General features: G+C 53.5%; 1 protein-coding gene across 3 annotated transcripts in view; it reads left to right on the top strand.

The window, feature by feature from the left end:
* The window catches only part of PPP6R2 (protein phosphatase 6 regulatory subunit 2), a 52781-nt gene that overhangs the window by 12942 nt on the left and 20651 nt on the right, over positions 1-19188 (top strand). For all 3 annotated transcript variants that reach the window (XM_050325023.1, XM_050325021.1, XM_050325022.1), the window contains 6 exons: positions 6421-6553; positions 13641-13886; positions 16351-16537; positions 17160-17297; positions 18053-18118; positions 19051-19163. In XM_050325023.1, the coding sequence (XP_050180980.1) occupies positions 13660-13886; positions 16351-16537; positions 17160-17297; positions 18053-18118; positions 19051-19163 (731 nt within the window). In that variant the 5' untranslated portion in view covers positions 6421-6553; positions 13641-13659. The remainder of the gene's footprint in view (positions 1-6420; positions 6554-13640; positions 13887-16350; positions 16538-17159; positions 17298-18052; positions 18119-19050; positions 19164-19188) is intronic.

The raw sequence follows: 19188 nt of genomic DNA, 5'->3' as shown, positions 1-19188 counted from the left end.
TGAGTATTTTCTGCTCCCAAGGGGAAGGGAGTCATGAGGCAGGGCTGAGGGAAGAGGAGTGGGACAGGAGGAGTGGTGGGACTGGCCAGGGCTGCCCACGGGCTGGATGGCACCCTCTGCCCCTGTGGGAAGTGTGTCCATGCCCGAGCCCCCAGAGTGGGTTCAGTGCTGCCCTGCACTGACAGCCAAGGGGTCCTCCTTCCCCTTGTTGAGGAGAGGGCTCTGACAGGGGGACCTGTCCTTCTCCCCAAAGCTGGTAAGGCAGCAGTGGGTGCCTGTGCTGGAGTGCAGGGCTGCCCTCACCCATGGAATGTCCTGAGCTGGAGGGACCCACAGGGATCATTGATCCAACCTCTGGCTCTGCACAGACACCCCAACAATCCCACCCTGGCCCCGAGAGCGCTGTCCAAACACTCCTGGAGCTCTGGAGCTGTGACCTCTTCCCTGTTCAGTGCCTGACCCCCCTCTGGGGAAGAACCTTTCCCTGAGATCCAACGTGACCCTGCCCTGGCACAGCTCCAGCCCTTCCCTGGGTCCTGTCCTGGTCACCAGAGCAGGGATTGGAGCTGCTGTTTCCACTCCAGAAGCTCTTGGGAAGCCATTCTGCCCTTCACCAAGGCTTGGGTGACCTCCTGCTCTGCCAGTGGCTGACAGGCAAAAAATACTCAGTCTTGGTTTTGGTTTGGCCTCCCCAGAGTTGCATCTTTCACCTGCACAAAATGAACTTGTGACTTTTTCCATTCACCTCTGAAGGTTCTGGGACTTTGAGAGGGAAGAAGGGAGATAAAGTAATAAAATAATGATATACTAATTCCTTTTTTTTTTTTACTAAGACTGAAACCTGGTATCAAATGCTAAGTTTAAGGTTTTGGGTATTTAAATTATCCCTGAACTAATTTAATAACTAACTCCAAGGCTCCCTGTGTACAACAGAGGCAATTGATAATTTTATACACTGGGCTGTGGGAGGGAATAAAGGCTCTCATTCATCGCTGGGTTTGATGTTCTTGAGGCTTTGATGTGCTTGGCAGAAATAGCTGAGATCACGAGAGTTTGGTGTCCAGGGGGCTGCAGATCCTGCCCGGGGTTGTGAACATCTGCTGGAGCCAGGGCTGCCTCTGAGGCTGCAGCGTGTCCTGCTCTGCCTTTTAGGCAGGGAGTTTAAAAGGGAACGAGCAAATGAGCGAGGGCAGGGAACAGAGAGAGCAGTGAGAATGGAGTTATGGAAAATTCTGGGGTTAGAATGGTTGCTTTATTGCCGTGCTGTGATTTCTGAAGGTGTCCTGGAGCCGCAGAGTTGGGTGGAGAGCCCCTGGAGGTCCTGTCCCTCTTCCGAGCGAGGGTGGGCTTGTGGTGTGGTGTTGATTTGGGAACAGAGGGGCTGGTTTCATGGAATAATGGAATTGCAGGCTGGCTGCGGTTGGGAAGGACCTTAAAGCCGATCCAGTGCTGTGGGCAGGGACACCTCCCACTAGCCCAGGTTGCTCCAAGCCCCGTCCAACGTGACCCTTCCTCCAGTAGGAAAGGTGTCCTGGGTCCTTCGAGCCTTGTGTGAATGGAAGAGGAATCCATGCAGATCTTGGATTTAATCCTGGCTGTGTTAGAAGGTGAATGAGGAAGTTCTTTCTCAGTGTTGTTTCATCTTGGAAGCCACAGCTGAGAGTGTGCTCCTGGAGAGTTTGAGGCAGGAGCCTGAGGGGCTGAGAGTGAGCGCTAAAATAATTCCATAGCTCTTGATCCTCTCCCTCTGACAGATTGAATCCCAGAATCCCAGGATCCCTGAGGTTGGAAAAGCCCTCCCAGCCCATGGATCCACCCTGAGCCCCATCCCCACCTTGTCCCCTAGCCCAGAGCACTGAGAGCCACGGCCTGGCCTGCCTGGGACACTCCCAGGGCTGGGGACTCCAAACCTCCCTGGGCAGCCCCTGCCAAGGCCTCACCACCCTTTCCAGCAACAAATTCCTCCTGAATTTCTCCAGGATGGTGAATCTCTCTTTCCCTTCCCCAACAGGAAGACTTTGAGATGTGCCTGCAGTCTCTTGTCAGGGAAGACTTGAGACATTTATAGCGTGCTCTGAATTTTGGAGGGCGTTTACTTCTCTCTCCTGTAAAGTTGGGCCCTTTTTAGGCAACTGAAACGGTGCAGTCAAAAAAATCTCGATAACCCAAATGATCCAATTCCTTGGGAAGAGCTTGGGGGATAAAAATACAGGAGCTGCGAGTTGCTGGGAGGTTGGAGCTGGCAGGGCTCCTCGCCTCGTTTTTCGTTTGAGTGCCTTGACAGGTCTTAAAATGGCTGAGCTGCCTTCCAGGAGGGGCCGGGCGGGCACGGCCCTGGCTTGGGGTGACACTGCTCCCTGCCCTGGGAGTCACCGGCCCCCTGGGACGCGTGGGGACCTTCCAGCCCCCTGCCAGTGATTTACTGGAGACTCCAGCTTCCTCCCAGCCAGCCCAATTGGCACTAAAGGCCTGTCCTTGCAGGTTTTGGCAGCTCATTGCCACAAATAACAGCGCTGGAGAGTCCTCGGCTGCGTTTCCTCATCCAAGGGTGCCCGACCTTGGGATGGACCTCCCGTGGCTTTCATTGTCTGACTCAAAGATCCACGACAGCTTCACATTCATCCTGGGTTGTACTTGGAATCGTGGAATGTTCTGGGCTGGAAGGACCCACAGGGATAGTTGATCCAACCCCTGGCCCTGCACAGACACCCCAGCAATCCCCCCCTGTCCCTGAGAGCTTTGTCCAAACCCTCCTTGAGCTCTGGAGCTGTGCCCGCTGCCCTGGAGAGCTTGTTCAGTGCCCAGCCACTCTCTGGGGGAAGAACCTTTTCCTGATACCCAGCCTAAACCTGCCCTGGCACAGCTCCCTGCAGATTGGAAAGGGTTTGGATCAAGCTCTGTCACCACCACGTGCTGGTTCTGTGCTGGGTCAGCTCCTGTGAAAGACATTCCCAGAGCCTGGCCAAGAGTTTAAAATAGTAACTGTCTCGGTTACCTCTTCAGTTACCAGGATCATTCCATGGATCTCATGATTTGCATCTCATTTTGCAAATGTCCACAGGGAGAGGAGAAGAAATTTGCTATGGCTCTCAACCTGAGCTGATAAAAGATGTGTTGAACCCAGTGTTTGCCACGAGGATTGGGGGTGTGGAGTGTGAGGGATGAACCACAGGCACTGGCACTGGGAACAGTCACCAGCACCTGGGAGAGAGGGACAGGGAGCTGCTCCTCCACTGGGAGGAAACAGGAATTCCAAAACACTGCCAGAGGGCAGGGTTGGGTGGGATATGGGGAAGGAATTGCTGGCTGGGAGGGTGGGCAGGCCCTGGCCCAGGTTGTCCAGAGAAACTGTGGCTGCCCCTGGATCCCTGGAAGTGTCCCAGGCCAGGTTGGACGGGGCTTGGAGCAACCTGGACCAGTGGAAGGTGTCCCTGCCCTTGGACCTTGTCCTGTCCCTCCAGGCCTTGTCCCCAGTCCCTCTCCAGCTCTCCTGGAGCCCCTTTAGGCCCTGCCAGGGGCTCTCAGGTCTCCCTGGAGCCTTCTCTTCTCCAGGTGATCCCCCCCAGCTGTCCCAGAGCAGAGGTGCCAATCCCTCTGATCATTCCCATGTCCTCTGGACCTGCTCCAGCAGTTGGAGTTGGTGTTTATTCACTGTCAGACCCAGGGACTCTGGGAGTATTTACCGTACATGTGAGTGTCAGAAGAGTTGGTGGAAGGATCTTTCTTTATTTATTTCCTGGAAATGAGGAAGGGGAAAAGCCCAAACATATCCCAGTGATCCTGGAGCTGGGCGTGGGAAGGAGCTGTGTGTGTGCTGTGGGCAGGGGTTTGGCACTGCAGTGGGTCATTTGGTGTCTGTGTAACTTGGCAGTTCTGGCTGAGGGTTGGTGCATTTACAGCCATTCCACCCATTTATCCCTGAATTCCTGGCAGAGGGAAGTAGGGTTGGGAAGGAGCTGGTGATCTCAGAAAAACACAACTTCACAAACTCAGTGCAGGTGTTGATGGTGTAAACCCCAAAAATGGGAGAATTTCTGGATTGTCTTCCATGTTCCTGGCGTCTCTCACTTGTGCTGGAGAGGAGAAGCTGGGAAGGTTGGCTGCTCTAGACTGGGATGGGATTTTTCCCTTTCAATAGCACTGGCAGGGGCTGCCCAGGGAGGTTTGGAGTGCCCAGCCCTGGAGGTGTCCCAGGAAGGCCTGGCCGTGGCACTCAGTGCTCTGGGCTGGGGGACAAGGTGGGGATGGGGCTCAGGGTGGATCCATGGGCTGGGAGGGCTTTTCCTATGATCCTGGGATTCTGTAATTTTTGTGGTCACTCTTAAAGCAGGTGGGAAGAGACTGAATTTATCCCAAAATGTCTCTGAGTGGAGGTCAAACTGACTGGAGAATCATTAGCGGTTGTTCCTGTTGCTGTGTCAGGCTCTTTAGTGGCAGTGAAGGTACCCTGGGAAAGGCTTCCTTCCCTTAATTCAAAGAACTGAAATTCTTCCTTTATTAGTAAAATCTTGAGGGACATTGCAACTTATATAAAAGGTTGAATTTAGTTCATCTGGTTTGATATTTCTGATCAACCCTGTTAAAGTAACTAAGGCAGTGGGAAGACTTTAAATTTCATTAAAAATAGCTCCTTTTCATCCGTGTGTGTCCTTTTCCACACACTTCCATCCCACTGCTCCCTGCTGGGAGGTGCCACTGGAATGTGCAGGGAGGGCAGGAGTCTTGTTCCTCCTGCTGTGCCCCAGAGGATCTCTCTTGAGGGTTAAAAGGGATGTGTTGTGCAGACCCCCCCAGGGTCTTGGTTCAGGTGGAATCTCCCTGAGGAGAGCTCGGGAGAGGAGCTGGGATATTGTTCATGACTTCCCAGCGTGTAAATGCTCTTCCAAAGGCACTGGGGGGGTTTGTAGTGGATTTTAGGCTGCTGGTTCAGGAGCCTTCCTTGTCACCATGAAAAGGCTGTGGAATACCTTGGAATGATTCTGTCCTAAGGCCTGTGGTGGGGAAGGTGGGCTCTGCTCGTGGGGTGTTGGAACGTAAATGTGTGGAAAATCTGCAACACACTTTAGTTTCATCATGGCTTAGAACTAAACTGTATCCCTGTAAACTCCTGCTCATCCCTGGAAGTGTCCCAGGCCAGGTAGGACAGCTTGGAGCTTGGGACAGTGGGAGGTGTCCCTGCCCATGGCAGGGGGTGGAACTGGGTGGGCTTTAAGGTCCCTTCCCCCCCAAACCATTCCATGGTTCCGTGATTGTGGAATGCAAAGCTGACTTAGAAGAACGAGGGAAACTCTCCCTTCCAGCCCCCCTTCCTCCCTCTGCCCTGAGCAGGTTGTCCTGTCTGTGCTGAGGATTTCTGTGTGTTCTCCCACGGCCCTTCCAGCTGCAGCCTTGAGCTCTCCAAGCAGTCAGTGTCCATTTGAGCCAGGGATCTGGAGGATTTTACTGAACTCCCAGTGCTGGGGGCTCAGCAGGGAATGGTGGATGAGCTTGGTGAGAGCAGGGCTTGGAATCAGGGACCTCCAAAGGGAGTCAGGCTCTACTCCCAGGGAACAGGGACAGGACAAGGTGAAAGGGCCTCAAGCTGTGCCAGGGGAGGCTCAGGTTGGCCCTGAGGAGGAATTTGTTGCTGGAAAGGGTGGTGAGGCCTTGGCAGGGGCTGGCCAGGGAGGTTTGGAGTGCCCAGCCCTGGAGGTGTCCCAGGAAGGCCTGGCTGTGGCACTCAGTGCTCTGGGCTGGGGGACAAGGTGGGGATGGGGCACAGGGTGGCTCCATGGGCTGGAGGGCTTTTCCAACCTCAGGGATCCTGGGATTCTCTGAGGAAAGACTTTATGGTACAATTGGTGGGGAAAAAGGCATCAAAAGTGGTAGACTTTAAATCCAGTAAAATCATTGAGAGTCTCCAGCTCCGTGAGCTCCATTTTGGTGAATGCTGTACCTGCAGTTATGTGATCACTGATTAGAGGATGAGGCAATACATTGATATTTACAGTATATTTGGCTTCTCTTCCATGCAGGGGCTGGCTGTTGGGGTTTTCTGTTGGGTTGTATCCTGGATTCATGGTTAAACCCAGCTCTGTGGTGCTGGGGGAGCTCAGTGGGCTGAGCCAAGCTCAGTTCTCTTGTGAATCACCTCCCACTGTCCCAGGTTGCTCCAAACCCTGTCCAGCCTGGCCTGAGACACTTCCAGGGATGGGCAGTTCCCGTTTGCCCAGTGCTGCAGAGGGGGGCAACTGGGATAACTGGGAGGATCTTGTGGGACATAGGGGTGGGGGATTTGCAGGAGGTGTCATCCCCTACAGTCTTGCTCTGATCTCTCTGTGGGCTCAAAGGTTCTGGAGAAGTTCAGACAGGAGAAACAAAGAAAAATCCTTGGCCCTCAGGTACCTTTGGTTAATGGTAACTTTTAAAAATATTTTCTAGGATTGGAAGCTTGAGAAGGAATTCACACTGGATGGAAACCATTTTCTGAAGCTGGGCGTATTCCAGGAACTGTGACCCAAATGTGTCTCTGTCCGTGGAGAAGATCTCACGTTTGAAATAACTTCTACTGAAGGTATGAACATCTGCCTTTGCTTTTGTCATGGGATGGTTTGGGTGGGAAGGGACCCATCCAGTGCCACCCCCTACCATGGGCAGGGAAACCTCCCACCAGCCCAGGTCGCTCCAAGCCCCATCCAGCCCGGCCTTGGACACTTCCAGGGATCCAGGGGCAGCCACAGCTTCTCTGGGCAACCTGGGCCAGGGCCTCCCCACCCTCCCAGCCAGCAATTCCTTCTCAATATCCCATTTGTCCCTGCCTGTGGCACTGGGAAGCCATTCCCTGTGTCCTGTCCCTCCAGGCTTTGCCCCCAGTCCCTCTCCAGCTCTCCTGGAGCCCCTTTAGGCCCTGGAAGGGGCTCTCAGGTCTCCCTGGATCCTTCTCTTCTCCAGGTGAACACCCCAGCTCTCCCAGCCTGGCTCCAGAGCAGAGGGATCCAGCCCTGGGAGCAGCTCCAGGGTCTCCTCTGGACTCTCTCCAGCAGCTCCACGTCCTTGTGCTGTTGTTCCCAGGGCTGGGGCAGCTCTGTAGGGGGGTCTTCCCTGAGGGGGGCAGAGGGGCAGGATCCCCCCAGTCCTGCTGCCCACGATCCCTGTGGGATCAGCCCAGGGCACGGGGGGTTGGGGTCCCAGCATGCACAGATGGGGCACTTGGAGCTTCCCATTAACGGCCCATTTTTAATCTCAGTAACAAACAACGTGCCCTGTGATTTGGGGGACGTGCTCTGGTGGCTCCCCGTGGGATTGTTATTGGTGTTTAATACCTGGAGTCATTGGAGAGGGAGCTGTGGTGTCGCAGGGATGGTCCTGGGGAGGCTCAGAGCTGGTTCCGTACGGTTGAGTTCACCTTCTGGAAAGGGTGGTGAGGCCTTGGCAGGGGCTGCCCAGGGAGGTTTGGAGTGCCCAGCCCTGGAGGTGTCCCAGGCAGGCCTGGCCGTGGCACTCAGTGCTCTGGGCTGGGGGACAAGGTGGGGATGGGGCACAGGGTGGCTTCATGGGCTGGGAGGGCTTTTCCAACCTCAGGGATCCTGGGATTCATGGTACGTTGGGCTGGTTACTCTAAAACCTCATTTGACTGGGAAGTGCCTCTCAAAACCTGAGCTCTAATTTGCTGTACATAATTGATGGGAACAGGATGGCACTTCTTCTTCCTGCACTCCTGGGCACTGCCCGAGGCTGTTCCAGGAAGTCCCGTGTGGAAGTGACAATTTGTCATCGGGCAGTGAGAGTGAACAGGGATTACTCAGAGGTGTTCCTGAGAGGAGGGATTGGGAACAGCCAGCAGAGCAGTTGAAGGCACACAGGAGGAACTGCCCTTTCCTGCAGTGTGGAATTCCTTTGGGAGTTCACTGCCTCAGGACTCTCTGGAGGTGCCCTGGCTGCCCATGGGAGCACCAGGATCCTTCCCAGTGCCAGCAGAGGAGCTGCTTGGCTCAGGAATTTTCCTGGGGGTAATTTAGCTGGGAAGAGCTTTCTGATGCTCCGAAGGGAAGGGTTTTACATGAAGCAGGTTCTCCCAGGGGAATAGACTGTGAATTAAAGATGCAGAGATTGGATTGGTTAGATGGGATATTGGGAAGGAATTCCTGGCTGGGAGGGTCCTGAGGCCTTGGCACAGAGCAGCTGTGGCTGCCCCTGGATCCCTGGAAGGTTGGGCAGGGCTTGGATCAGCCTGGGCTGGTGGAAGGTGTCCCTGCCCATGGCAGGGATGGGACTGGATGGGCTTTAAGGTCCCTTCCCACCCAACCCATTCCATGATTTTATTCTATGATTTCTTTGGATGCTTCCGAACACGGGATTGTCCTGCAGTTCTTGTGACAGCTTTGGAAGGTTCAGTCTCATAAGTTTTCTATCCCAAGCAAGTGTTGCCTCCCTACTGTTCATCTTCCTTCTGGGATCACTTGTAAATCCATGGCACAGTCTTGGTTTGGGACCAAGCTGTGCCTTGTTCTATTTCTTAGCTCACTTTTGATTTATTTCCTGTATTTTAACCAGCTGCTGATTCCCAAAAGCAAGGGAGTGTTGCTTTGAAGCTGTTTGGAGAATCCCATTCCCTTCTTGGGAATTCAGCTGAGCTGTGGCCTGGCCTGGCCTCGTCCTCCTGTGTTTTCCTGGAGGGGTTTTCCAGTTTTGGAACAGTTTGCTGAAAAAGCTCGTTTGGGGCTCAAGTTCAGCAGGTTCAATAAAGTGAGACTTTATTCCCTGGTTATTGGATAACTGGGTTTAAAGGTGGAGAGCTCTTGGATAAAGCCGTGTGTTCCTGGTGCTCTGTCCCTTCCTGACGTGCTTGGAGCTTCCTCACACACTGGAACTGGGGAGAATTCTCCACATTTTTTGGGGAGCCTTTGGGTAGCAAAGCTCAAACTTTCTTACTCTTACAGAGGAAACAAAGGAGATTTTGTATTAAAGCCTGGCCAAAAGAAGCAGTAACCTTAAAATTCCCATCAGGAATGCGTGTCTGTCGAGGCTGAAGGCAATGGGAGCTGGGCAGGGTGTTCAGCTGCTGGACCTGGGGCTCTCTGGGGGCTTTTAAACCAGGAAGGATGTTACTGGAATGTCAGAAGGATTCAGAAACTGCTTTGGGGAACAAGCAGGATAACGTCCTTCCCTCAGCATTTCCATGTGTTTCCACTTAGTAACTAAGTGGAAAACATGAAGTGTTTGATTTTATCAGGAGTGGGCTTACAATAAAACATCAGTACATGTTGGTGATTCCCTCCCAGTTTCCAGGAGGAGTTGCCTGGGGGGGGATTCCTGACCCTCCGTGCTCACTTTTCCTGGTCCTGGAGAGCCAAGAGCATTTGGAAAAGTTGGGAATGCTGTGGGTGTTTGTCTGTGCCTGTGGGAATAACCCTGGGAGAAATAACACCGGGACAGTCTCAGAATCCCGGAATCCCTGAGGCTGGAAAGGCCTTCCCAGAGCAGTGAGCCCAACCTGTGCCCAATCCCCCTCTTGTCACCAGCCCAGAGCAACGAGTGCCCTGATTTCCTTTCCCTCTGTCCTCACTGGGAGTTCCAGAAATCTGGAAAGCCAGGTGTGCTCCTGTCACCCCAGGGAGCCAGGAACAGGCCATTCCCTGGGGCTGCTCAGCGGGAAGCTGAGAGTTCAGGCATCAAAAACAAACCATGGAAGGACAAATCTCCTACTGCAGTGCCCAGAAGGAGCACGTTGGGCTCAGAACACCCTCTGTAAAAGGTGGATATTTTTCCTTTCTGCTGAGGAGGTGTTTCCTAGGCACGGGGAGTGGGGGACTGGCCTGGCTCTGGGTGGGATAAAAATAACAAGGAAATAGAAAAACAGGCTCCTGGTGGAGATGGAGGAAGAACTGCCCAGAGCAGAGGTGGCAAAAGGGGTCCCTTGGTTGGTGTTTCTGAACAGCAAGTGAATTAATTGTTAACGTTTTGTAAACTCAGCTTGTGTTTTGTTGGCAAGAATCGTAATAAACCCAACCCCGAGGAGGCAGAGTTTGTTAGTCTTGGAGTTCTGTGTCGGAACAGGGAGATTAAATATTTCCTACATTGTCCCAAGCAAGTTAAATACCCCAACCTTGCCATTTTATTGTTAATAGGAATTAACTGTGCGGGTTTGAAACTTGTCCTGCTGCGCTTGATCCAGGTGAGGCCCAAACACACCTACAACAACCTCCTTTCCCTGATGGCCTTGAACTGAAGGAGGGCAGGGTTGGATGGGATATTGGGAAGGAATTCCTGGCTGGGAGGGTGGGCAGGCCCTGGCCCAGGTTGGGCAGAGAAGCTGTAGCTGCCCCTGAATCCCTGGAAGTGTCCAATGCCAGGTTGGATGGGGCTTGGAGCAACCTGGGCCAGTGGGAGGTGTCCCTGCCCATGGCAGGGGGTGGCACTGGATGGGATTTAATGTCCCTTCCCACCCAAACCATTCCTGGATTCCGTGATCTTTCGAAGCATACCTAGAGGATTGGTTTCAGCTTTACATTGTTAACCCTCTACCCCAAACCACTGAGAGTCAGGGATGGCCTGGTGTGTCCTCCTTGACTGAAGGCTCTGTGCTCCTCCAGGTGTTCCCATTCCCTGCAGGTGTTGCAGTGACAGTTCAGTGTCTGTGGGTCAGGTTGGGAAGTGTTGCTGTGCAGCAGTTCAGCTGCTGGACTGGCAGCAGCTACTTGGAGGACAACAGGTTTCCTGAAGCTGTTGTGGTTTTTCCTTTCATTGGATACTCCAGAAATAAAGGAGCGGCTTGGAAGGGCTTTGAGTCCACTCGGAAAAAGGAAAGAGATTTCTGATTTACTGGGGACAAAAGTGACCTGAATGGAAGTGCTGAGACCTGAGATGTGGCAGATACCATGGAATCCTGGAGTCCTGGAATGGTTTGGGTGGGAAGGGACCTTAAAGCCCATCCAGTGCCACCCCTGCCATGGGCAGGGACACCTTCCACTGGCCCAGGTTGCTCCAAACTCCGTCCAACCTGGCCTCGGACACTTCCAGGGATCCAGGGACAACCACAGTTTCTTTGGGCAACCTGGGCCAGGCCTCCCCACCCTCCCAGCCAGCAATTCTTTTCCAATCTCCCATCTATCCCTGCCCTCTGGCACTGGGAAGCCATTCCCTGTGTCCCTCCATCCCTTGTAAATATTCTCTCTCCAGTGGAACGAGGTGATCTTGAAGGTCCCTTCCCACCAAACCATTCCAGGATTCCATAATTAAGGCCTCCAGTCCCATACAAGCAGCATCTGCAGCTGGTTGGGAGGTGGAGCTGTTCCCTGTCCTTCTCTGATCCGTGTTCCAACAAGGATGCTGATGCCTGCAGTCCAGGGAGACTCCCATGGATCCATCCAGGCTGCTGCTGCCAGGGATATCCCGGCTCTGCCCGGACTGTGGGGGGGAGCTGATGGGCTGTTCCTGCTGCTGGGAGCTTCAGGCTGGACAGGGCTCACTGGAACTCTTACACTGAGCACGTTGTGCTTTTATCCCCAGATATAAGAGCTGGAAACAGCTTGGGAAGCAAAATAGCCGGAGTTATCTTGGGCAGCAGGAGTGTGTGACCCTGACACGTTTACCCTCCTGTTCTCATCCTCTGCTTCAGCTCCTTTGCCCTGTTGTTTAAGGAGGGAAAGTGAAACTCGAGCAGTTGGTGTACCAGGGATTGTTTGGAATATCCCCATGGCTGGGAACAGCCTGGTGGGACCCCAGGCAGGCCCTGGCTAAAATAAAGCCAGGCTGGAGGTGAGGGATGGCGGCTCCGTGAGGAAACAGCCACTTTTGGAAAGCTTATTTTGGGCTGTTCACAGCTGCTGATCCCTGCAAATCCTCGGGCAGCTCAGGGCTTGTCCGGCCTTACAGAACAGGGAGCTGAGATGTGGGAACAGGGAGATGGAAGGGGAATGTTTGTGGTGGGAGCTGAGGGGCAAGGGCGACATGGGAGGAGCTCAGTACAGGTAGTAAAATCATGGACTCCTGGAATGGGTTGGGTGGGAAGGGACCTTAAAACCCATCCAGTGCCACCCCCTGCCATGGGCAGGGACACCTCCCACTGGCCCAGGTTGCTCCAAGCCCTGTCCAACCTGGCCTTGGACACTTCCAGGGATCCAGGGGCAGCCACAGCTTCTCTGGCCAACCTGTGCCAGGGCCTGCCCACCCTCCCAGGGAAGAACATCTTGGATAAGAACTGCACCAAGGGCCTCAGACAGCACAGGGAAGATCAGAAAGCTTTTCCTAGATACGTATGAAAAGTTTTGGAAGACTGCAGAATTGCCAGGTTTATAATGGTTTTAAATTTGAAAGGTGAGATTTGCATGTGGATTCCACATATATGTAGGGAATATTTATGTATTTGGGTTAACTGTGCACCCAAACCTTCTACATTTAAGGCCTTTCATGCCAGATTTTCCCTCGGTGAATTTATAACCAAGCAGAGATAGTTAAAAATATCTGAAGAACAGTTTGTAAGGAACACACCGAGCCCAACAGCATCGCTGTCACTGCAGTGTCACGTAGGTTGAACACTCAGATGCCTGTTCCCAACCCCAAAATTCAGTTGCTGAAATCCCAGGATCCCTGAGGTTGGAAAAGCCCTCCCAGCCCATGGAGCCACCCTGTGCCCCATCCCCACCTTGTCCCCCAGCCCAGAGCACTGAGTGCCACGGCCAGGCCTGCCTGGGACACCTCCAGGGCTGGGCACTCCAAACCTCCCTGGGCAGCTCCTGCCAAGGCCTCACCACCCTTTCCAGCAACAAATTCCTCCTCAGGGCCAACCTGAGCCTCCCCTGGCACAGCTTGAGGCCCTTTCCCCTTGTCCTGTCCCTGTTCCCTGGGAGCAGAGCCCGACCCCCCCCGGCTCCCCCCTCCTGGCAGGGACTTGCAGAGCCAGAAGGTCCCCCCTGAGCCTCCTTTTCTCCAGGATGAGCCCCCCCAGCTCCCTCAGGAGTTCTCCACACCCTTCCCAGCTCCCTTCCCTGCCCTGCACACGCTCCAGCCCCTCCATGGCTCTCCTGTCTGAGGGCCCAGAACTTCCCCCAGGATTCCAGGTGTAAAAGGAACTTAAGGTTTCTTTTCTGTATTCATGTCGTGGTTCCTGTGAGTGCTTCTGCTGACGTTTCAGTGTGAAAGTTGCTCTGTGAAGGGCCCAGATATTTAAAATCTAGTGAAAAAATTGGGATGTTCAGCCCTTTCCGTGGCCCTGCTCTGGTGACTGGAAGGGACAGCCCCCACCAGTGGAAGGTGTCCCTGCCCATGGTCTAAAGGGGCTCCAGGAGAGCTGGACTTGGGACAAGGGATGGAGGGACGGGACAATGGGAATGGCTCCCCACTGCCAGAGGGCAAGGGTACAGGTGACAGAATGAGAGGAAACAGCTTCAAGTTGTGTCAGGGGAGATTTGTTTGGGCATTGGGAAAATGCCTTCATGGAAGGGGTTGTCAGGCGTTGGAAGAGGCCTCGCAGGTCGGTGGCAGAGTCACCATCCTGGAGGTGTTCAGAGCACGCGTGGATGTGGCACTCGGGCACGTGGGGCAGTGGTGACCGTGCTTGGTGGTCGGACTTGGTGATCTCGGAGGTCTTTTCCAACCCTACCAATTCCCAGGATAATGAGCAGCAGAGGTGCAGCATTAACCGGCCCCTTTCTGCCTCCCAGCCAGCCGTGTCCCATCACCATGTTCTGGAAGTTTGATTTGAACACAACGTCGCACGTGGACAAGCTGCTGGACAAGGAGGATGTGACACTGGAGGAGCTGATGGACGAGGATGACGTCCTGCAGGAGTGCAAGGCCCAGAACCGCCGGCTGCTGGACTTCCTGTGCCAGCAGCACTGCATGGAGCAGCTCGTCACCCTCATCACCCATGAGCCCCCCCTGGACATGGACGAGAAGGTCCGATTCAAGTAGGTATTGGGGTCCTGTCCCCCCCCAACACCCACAGATCCCGGGGCTGCAAACCAAGGGGTCCCATCCTCTGGTGCCAGGGGTGTCACCTCCCCCGGGGGGGAACGAGGCTTTGAGCACTGGGGGCATTTCTCAGCATTTTGGGCCTTGTAGGGCATTTTCAGAACCTTTTTGCTTTATTTTTAGTAGTTGAACGTGGAACTTGTCTTACAAAAATATCTCTTGTTGTTCACTCCAAATCAGCATCTCCAAAGTCCCTCGAGGAGGGTTTTATTGGAATTGCAGCACAAGAGGGAGAAACCTCTGAAGTCAAAGAGTTTTCAAACCCCCAGAAGAAAGTGAGCTGTAAAATGAGTAGAAAATGTAATATTCTCAGTGTGCTGGCCGTTCAGACCCTGCTGATTCCAGGGATCAGAGTTCCAGAGGACCTGACTCTGCTCAGACTCTGCTGAGCAAATCACAGGGTTGGGTTCTCACAGGAACTTGTGTTTATCCACGTTTAACTAAATGTATACTCCAGAATATTTACATTTTGGAGTTGGAAAGTTAGTTTGTTTGTCTTTGTTAAGTTTATATAAAAATAAAGGGTTGCTCTGACTATAAACAAATAAAGCCAGGCAGGTTTTTCCTGGTGGGAATGGGTCAGTGTTGGCCATTGCTCAAAGCCCACAGAACTGGGACTGTTTGGGTTTACTGTCAGGTGAGACAGTCGATAACTGTGTTTAGGGGACTGTTCCAGGTGGGAAGGAATTGCTGGCTGGGAGGGTGGGGAGGCCCTGGCACAGGTTGGCCAGAGCATCTGTGGCTGCCCCTGGATCCCTGGAAGTGTCCCAGACCAGGTTGGATCAATCTGGGATAGTGGGAGGTCCCTGCCCATGGCAGGGGTGGCATGGATGATCTTTAAGGTCCCTTCCCACCCAAACCATTCCACAATTCCATGGTTGTAATGACACAGGGAAGGTGGAGACAAAGACAGAGGTTTCAAGGAGCAGATTCCTCTGGGTCACTGTGGCTGACCTGGATGGGGCAGTTTTTGGAAGTTTTTGGAGTCCCATGGGCAGACGAGGCCCAGAAGCGTTTCCAGAGCCCGGGGAGGCACAGGAGAGGGGAGAGAGGGTTTGAGCTTCTGAGAAACTGGGAAGCTTTTGGAATAAATAAAGGCTAAGCAGGAAGAGTGGACTCTGTCTAAATCCACATGGAATCCCAGTTTTGGCTCTTCAGAAAAGGTTATGAGAGTTTGTGAAATGGAATGGGGAGAAACTCGATAGGTCTGGAAGGACGTGCAGCTCGGGATGGCGTGAGCTGGGGAAAGGGAATCATCAGATCCCTCCTTCTGGAGAGGCTGGGATGGAAGTTCCCGAAGTCCAGAAGGGAACTGCAAAGAGAAAAACTCCCACAGTAAAGCCCCATCTAAGCAGAATGTGTGGAATTGAGCACCTGGAGGGAGACCTGGAGCAAGAAAGGGTAGCGTGAACTCTTGGAATGTCATGGCTGTTTGGAATGGATTGGGGATGTAGTGAGGTGTCCCCAAAACCTGCTGAGACCACAGGGTGGGGAGAGCACAACTTCCAGGGGTGTCAGAGGGTGCTCTGGGGGACAGAGGGTGAGTGTCAGGTGAGATGAGTTTCCTGCAGCCTGGAAACCAGCAGGGTTGGGACGAGGTGCCTGAAGGGGAAGGGTGAAGTGATGGATCAGGACCTGGGGGTGTGGAGGCTGCTGGAACAAGGAGAGGGTTCATTTCTCCCCTGTGCATAGAGAAGCACCACACACGGATTTTTAGGAATGGTGGATGCCTTTTGCATGGAGCAATGAGCCAGAAAAAGGAGAAATGAGTCTCCATGTCCCCTTGAGGGCTCTGGGAAATGTAATGGGTGGAAAATCCCTGTGTACTGTAACCATAATGCCCTGAGCTTTAACGTCCTCTGAGCAGCAAAGAGCACAGAAACAGCATCACCAGGGCCTTGGAGGGCTGGTTTGGGGAGTTTTAGGACTGGAACTACATAAATAAAAGGAGCCTGGTTGGGAAGTGAGTGGTGCTGGGAAAGGGGGCAAAGCTTCCAGCTGGCCTGGGAATGTTTTGGTGGCTCATGGTGGGGGAGAGCTTCGGTTGCAAAGACTGAAAAAGATCCTGATGTAGAAATCAAGTTTGATTAGAAACAAATAACCCTTTGAAGGTAAAAGTACATCCTCACAAGAGGGAATCAGTCATGGAACGGTTTGGGTTGGGAGAACCTTAAAGCCCATCCAGCCTCACCCCTGTCATGGGCAGGGACACCTTCCACTATCCCAGGTTGCTCCAAGCCCTGTCCAACCTGACCTGGGACACTTCCAGGGATCCAGGGGCATCCACAGATGCTCTAGGAAACCTGAGCCAGGGCCTGCCCACCCTCCCAGGGAAGAAACATCTTCCGGAAGGGCTGTCCCGAGGGGAGGTTTCCCAGGGAGTTCCCGCTGTCGTTGCAGGTATCCCAACACGGCCTGCGAGCTGCTGACCTCGGACGTGCCGCAGATCAACGACAAGCTCGGCGGGGACGAGACTCTGCTCAACATCCTCTATGACTTCCTGGATCACGAGCCCCCCTTGAACCCTTTGCTTGCCAGTTTCTTCAGTAAGACCATCGGGAACCTCATTGCACGGAAAACGGAACAGGTAGTGCTGGGCACACGTGGTGTCCCTTGCTGCCCCCCCAGGAGCTCGGGGCAGTCTGAGGGTTGGGTTAGAGGTTGGAGTTCAAATGTAGTCTCCCAAAAGGTCTTGGAATTCGTCGCTTGAGGGAGGTGCTGGCTTAGGCAGACGCCTTCTCGGAGTTTTGGGGTGGGATCTGCCACAGTCGGGGTATTCCCATGCCACAGCTGAAGGTTTGTTTTCCATACTGAGGCATACTGAGGCATTCTGTGGTCATCAGAGCCTCGGTCTCATCCCTGTAAAAGAGGTGCTGAGCAGGGATTTGGGAATGTGCACATCCCAGTTAAATACTGGTTTTTAAAATGAAGGCTGTCCGAGACTGAGAGAAAAGGACAATTCTCCAGCTTCACTTGATGCTCTTATCTCTGTGGCCTTGGGCTTCTTTTGTGGTGCAGAGGAGACAAAAGTTGGCTATAAAGGTTGTGTTTAGTCCTGCCATGAGATAAGAACATTATTCTCCTGTTCTCTGGAGAGTTCCCCACCTCGTGGCTGCCAGGATCAGGGTTGGGTGGCTGGGGCGGGGAGGTGAAGCCCAGGGGTTGTGTGTGTGGTGCTGGCAGCTGACGGGGGCTCCCTTTCCTCCCAGGTGATCGCATTTCTAAGGAAAAAGGACAAATTCATCAGCCTGGTGCTAAAGCACATCGACACATCAGCCATGATGGACCTGCTGCTGCGGCTCATCAGCTGCGTGGAGCCCGCGGCGCTGCGGCACGACGTGCTCAACGTGAGGGCTGGGCCTGGGAGCTGCCCTGCTGGGCTCTGCTGCTGGGGATGGGGCTTGGGAGCTGCCCTGCTGGGCTCTACCACCGGGGATGGGGCTCTGGGGGGAACCAGAGTCCTGTGGGTCACTGATTCTGAGAGCAGGCCCTGGCACAGGCTGCCCAGAGAAGCTGTGGCTGCCCCTGGATCCCTGGAAGTGTCCAAGGCCATGTTGGATGGGGCTTGGAGCAACCTGGGACAGTGGAAGGTGTCCCTGCCCATGGCAGGGGTGGGACTGGATGGGCTTTAAGGTCCCTCCCAGCCCAACCCAACCAATTCCATGGTTCCATGAGCTTTGCAGTCCATTCCAAAGCATCCTGTGATTCCGTGATTCCACTGTTCTAAGATTCTGTCATTGCAGAAACCTCCAAAGTCTTTTTCCTTTTAATGAGCGTTTGGTGAGTTATTCCCAAAGCAGCTGGGAATGCATTTGGTTATTTTGAGGGATGCCACACATCCAGCAGTTGGCCTGGAACAGTTGGGTGGAGATGAGGATGAGCTTGTAGGGGAGTTTCCCAGAGTTATTTAGGTTGTAGTTCCATGGCAGGGTGGAAATCAGAATCCATCCCTGTCCGTGCTCGGGGAATTTGGGTCCTGCCTGTGGCTGGGATTAGGAGAGAGGAGGAAGGGCTTCCCCTTCCTGAAAAGCCTGAAAAGCTTCTCAAAGCTCCTCTTGTTCCGAGTTCTGGGAAATCAAACAAGGATTTTCTTTTCCTCCAGTGGCTCAATGAAGCGAAGATTATCCAGAGACTCGTGGAGCTGATCCATTCCAGCCAGGACGAGGACGTGAGTGTGACCAGAGTCTGGGCTCTGGGGGTTGAGGGTCCTGCAGGGTCTGTCCAGGAGACTCCCTGGTCCCTTTGGAGATGTCCTGGTGACCTGTGGAAGAGCTGAGGGACGACCTCAGGGTGTCCTGTCTACCAGAGCCCTTTGTTATGGTTTTAATTTGGTTTGAATCTGGTTTGTACTCCCAATTCCTTGGTTCGTTTTGCTGCTACCTCAGTTCATCTCAGACCTGCAGACAAGGGGAACTTCACTGGCTTTAAGGAGGAACCTGCTGTTCATTGAAAATCTTTTAAAATTGTGCAATTCTCACATCTTTTGGCCCATAAGTAGGAATCCAGTCCTAAAATCGACAAGATGAGTTCTCTGAGCCCAGAAAAAGTGGCAGTGCCAACCCTGATTCCCTCAGCTCATCCCAGCCAAAATTACGCCTCTGGGAGGAAAAATTGGGAAATGCTGGTGGATCTGTGAGTCTGAGCAGAGCTGTCAGGGGTGATGCTGAACTGCAGCAGCTCCAGAGAGGCTTTGACTGGTGGCCAGAACGAGAGGATTAATCCCTCAAAATACCCCTGCAAAGCCTTTGAATCCACAGTAATTAAGTTGTAAAGGGTTTTATCGAAGCATTTCTTTTTCTTCAGGCGGGAAACCTGAGCAGGGAGCAGGAAGGTCGAGACACTTGTGTTGGGAACGTGCAGGTTGAGGGGCTTGAGGAGGGAGATTAAAAAGAACCTTCATTTCAGCTCCTGAACTGCAGTTAATCATTAAGTCCGGGCCAATCTCCTTTTTGATTTTAAAATCTGGGAATGTTCTAATCAGGGGTGTGTCTAACAGGGGAGCCACCTCCAGTGTGGTAGGAAAAATTGGGATTGATCCCTGTTGTTGCACTCCTGGTGCAGTTCCATTTCCCCTGACCGTGCTCCCTGTCCTTGTTCCAGAGGCAATCCAATGCTTCCCAGACCCTGTGTGACATCATCAGACTGAGCAGGGACCAGAGCACGCAGCTCCAGGACGCCCCGGAGCCGGATCCCCTTCTCACAGCACTGGAATCGTGAGTACCCGGGCTGGGACTCCCT

This window comes from Myiozetetes cayanensis, unplaced genomic scaffold (assembly GCF_022539395.1).
Source record: "Myiozetetes cayanensis isolate MyiCay16 unplaced genomic scaffold, myiCay2020 scf3, whole genome shotgun sequence".
NCBI lineage: Eukaryota > Metazoa > Chordata > Aves > Passeriformes > Tyrannidae > Myiozetetes > Myiozetetes cayanensis.
The sequence above is the reverse complement of the archived record's forward strand: the minus strand, read 5'-3'. Positions and strand labels throughout refer to the sequence as shown.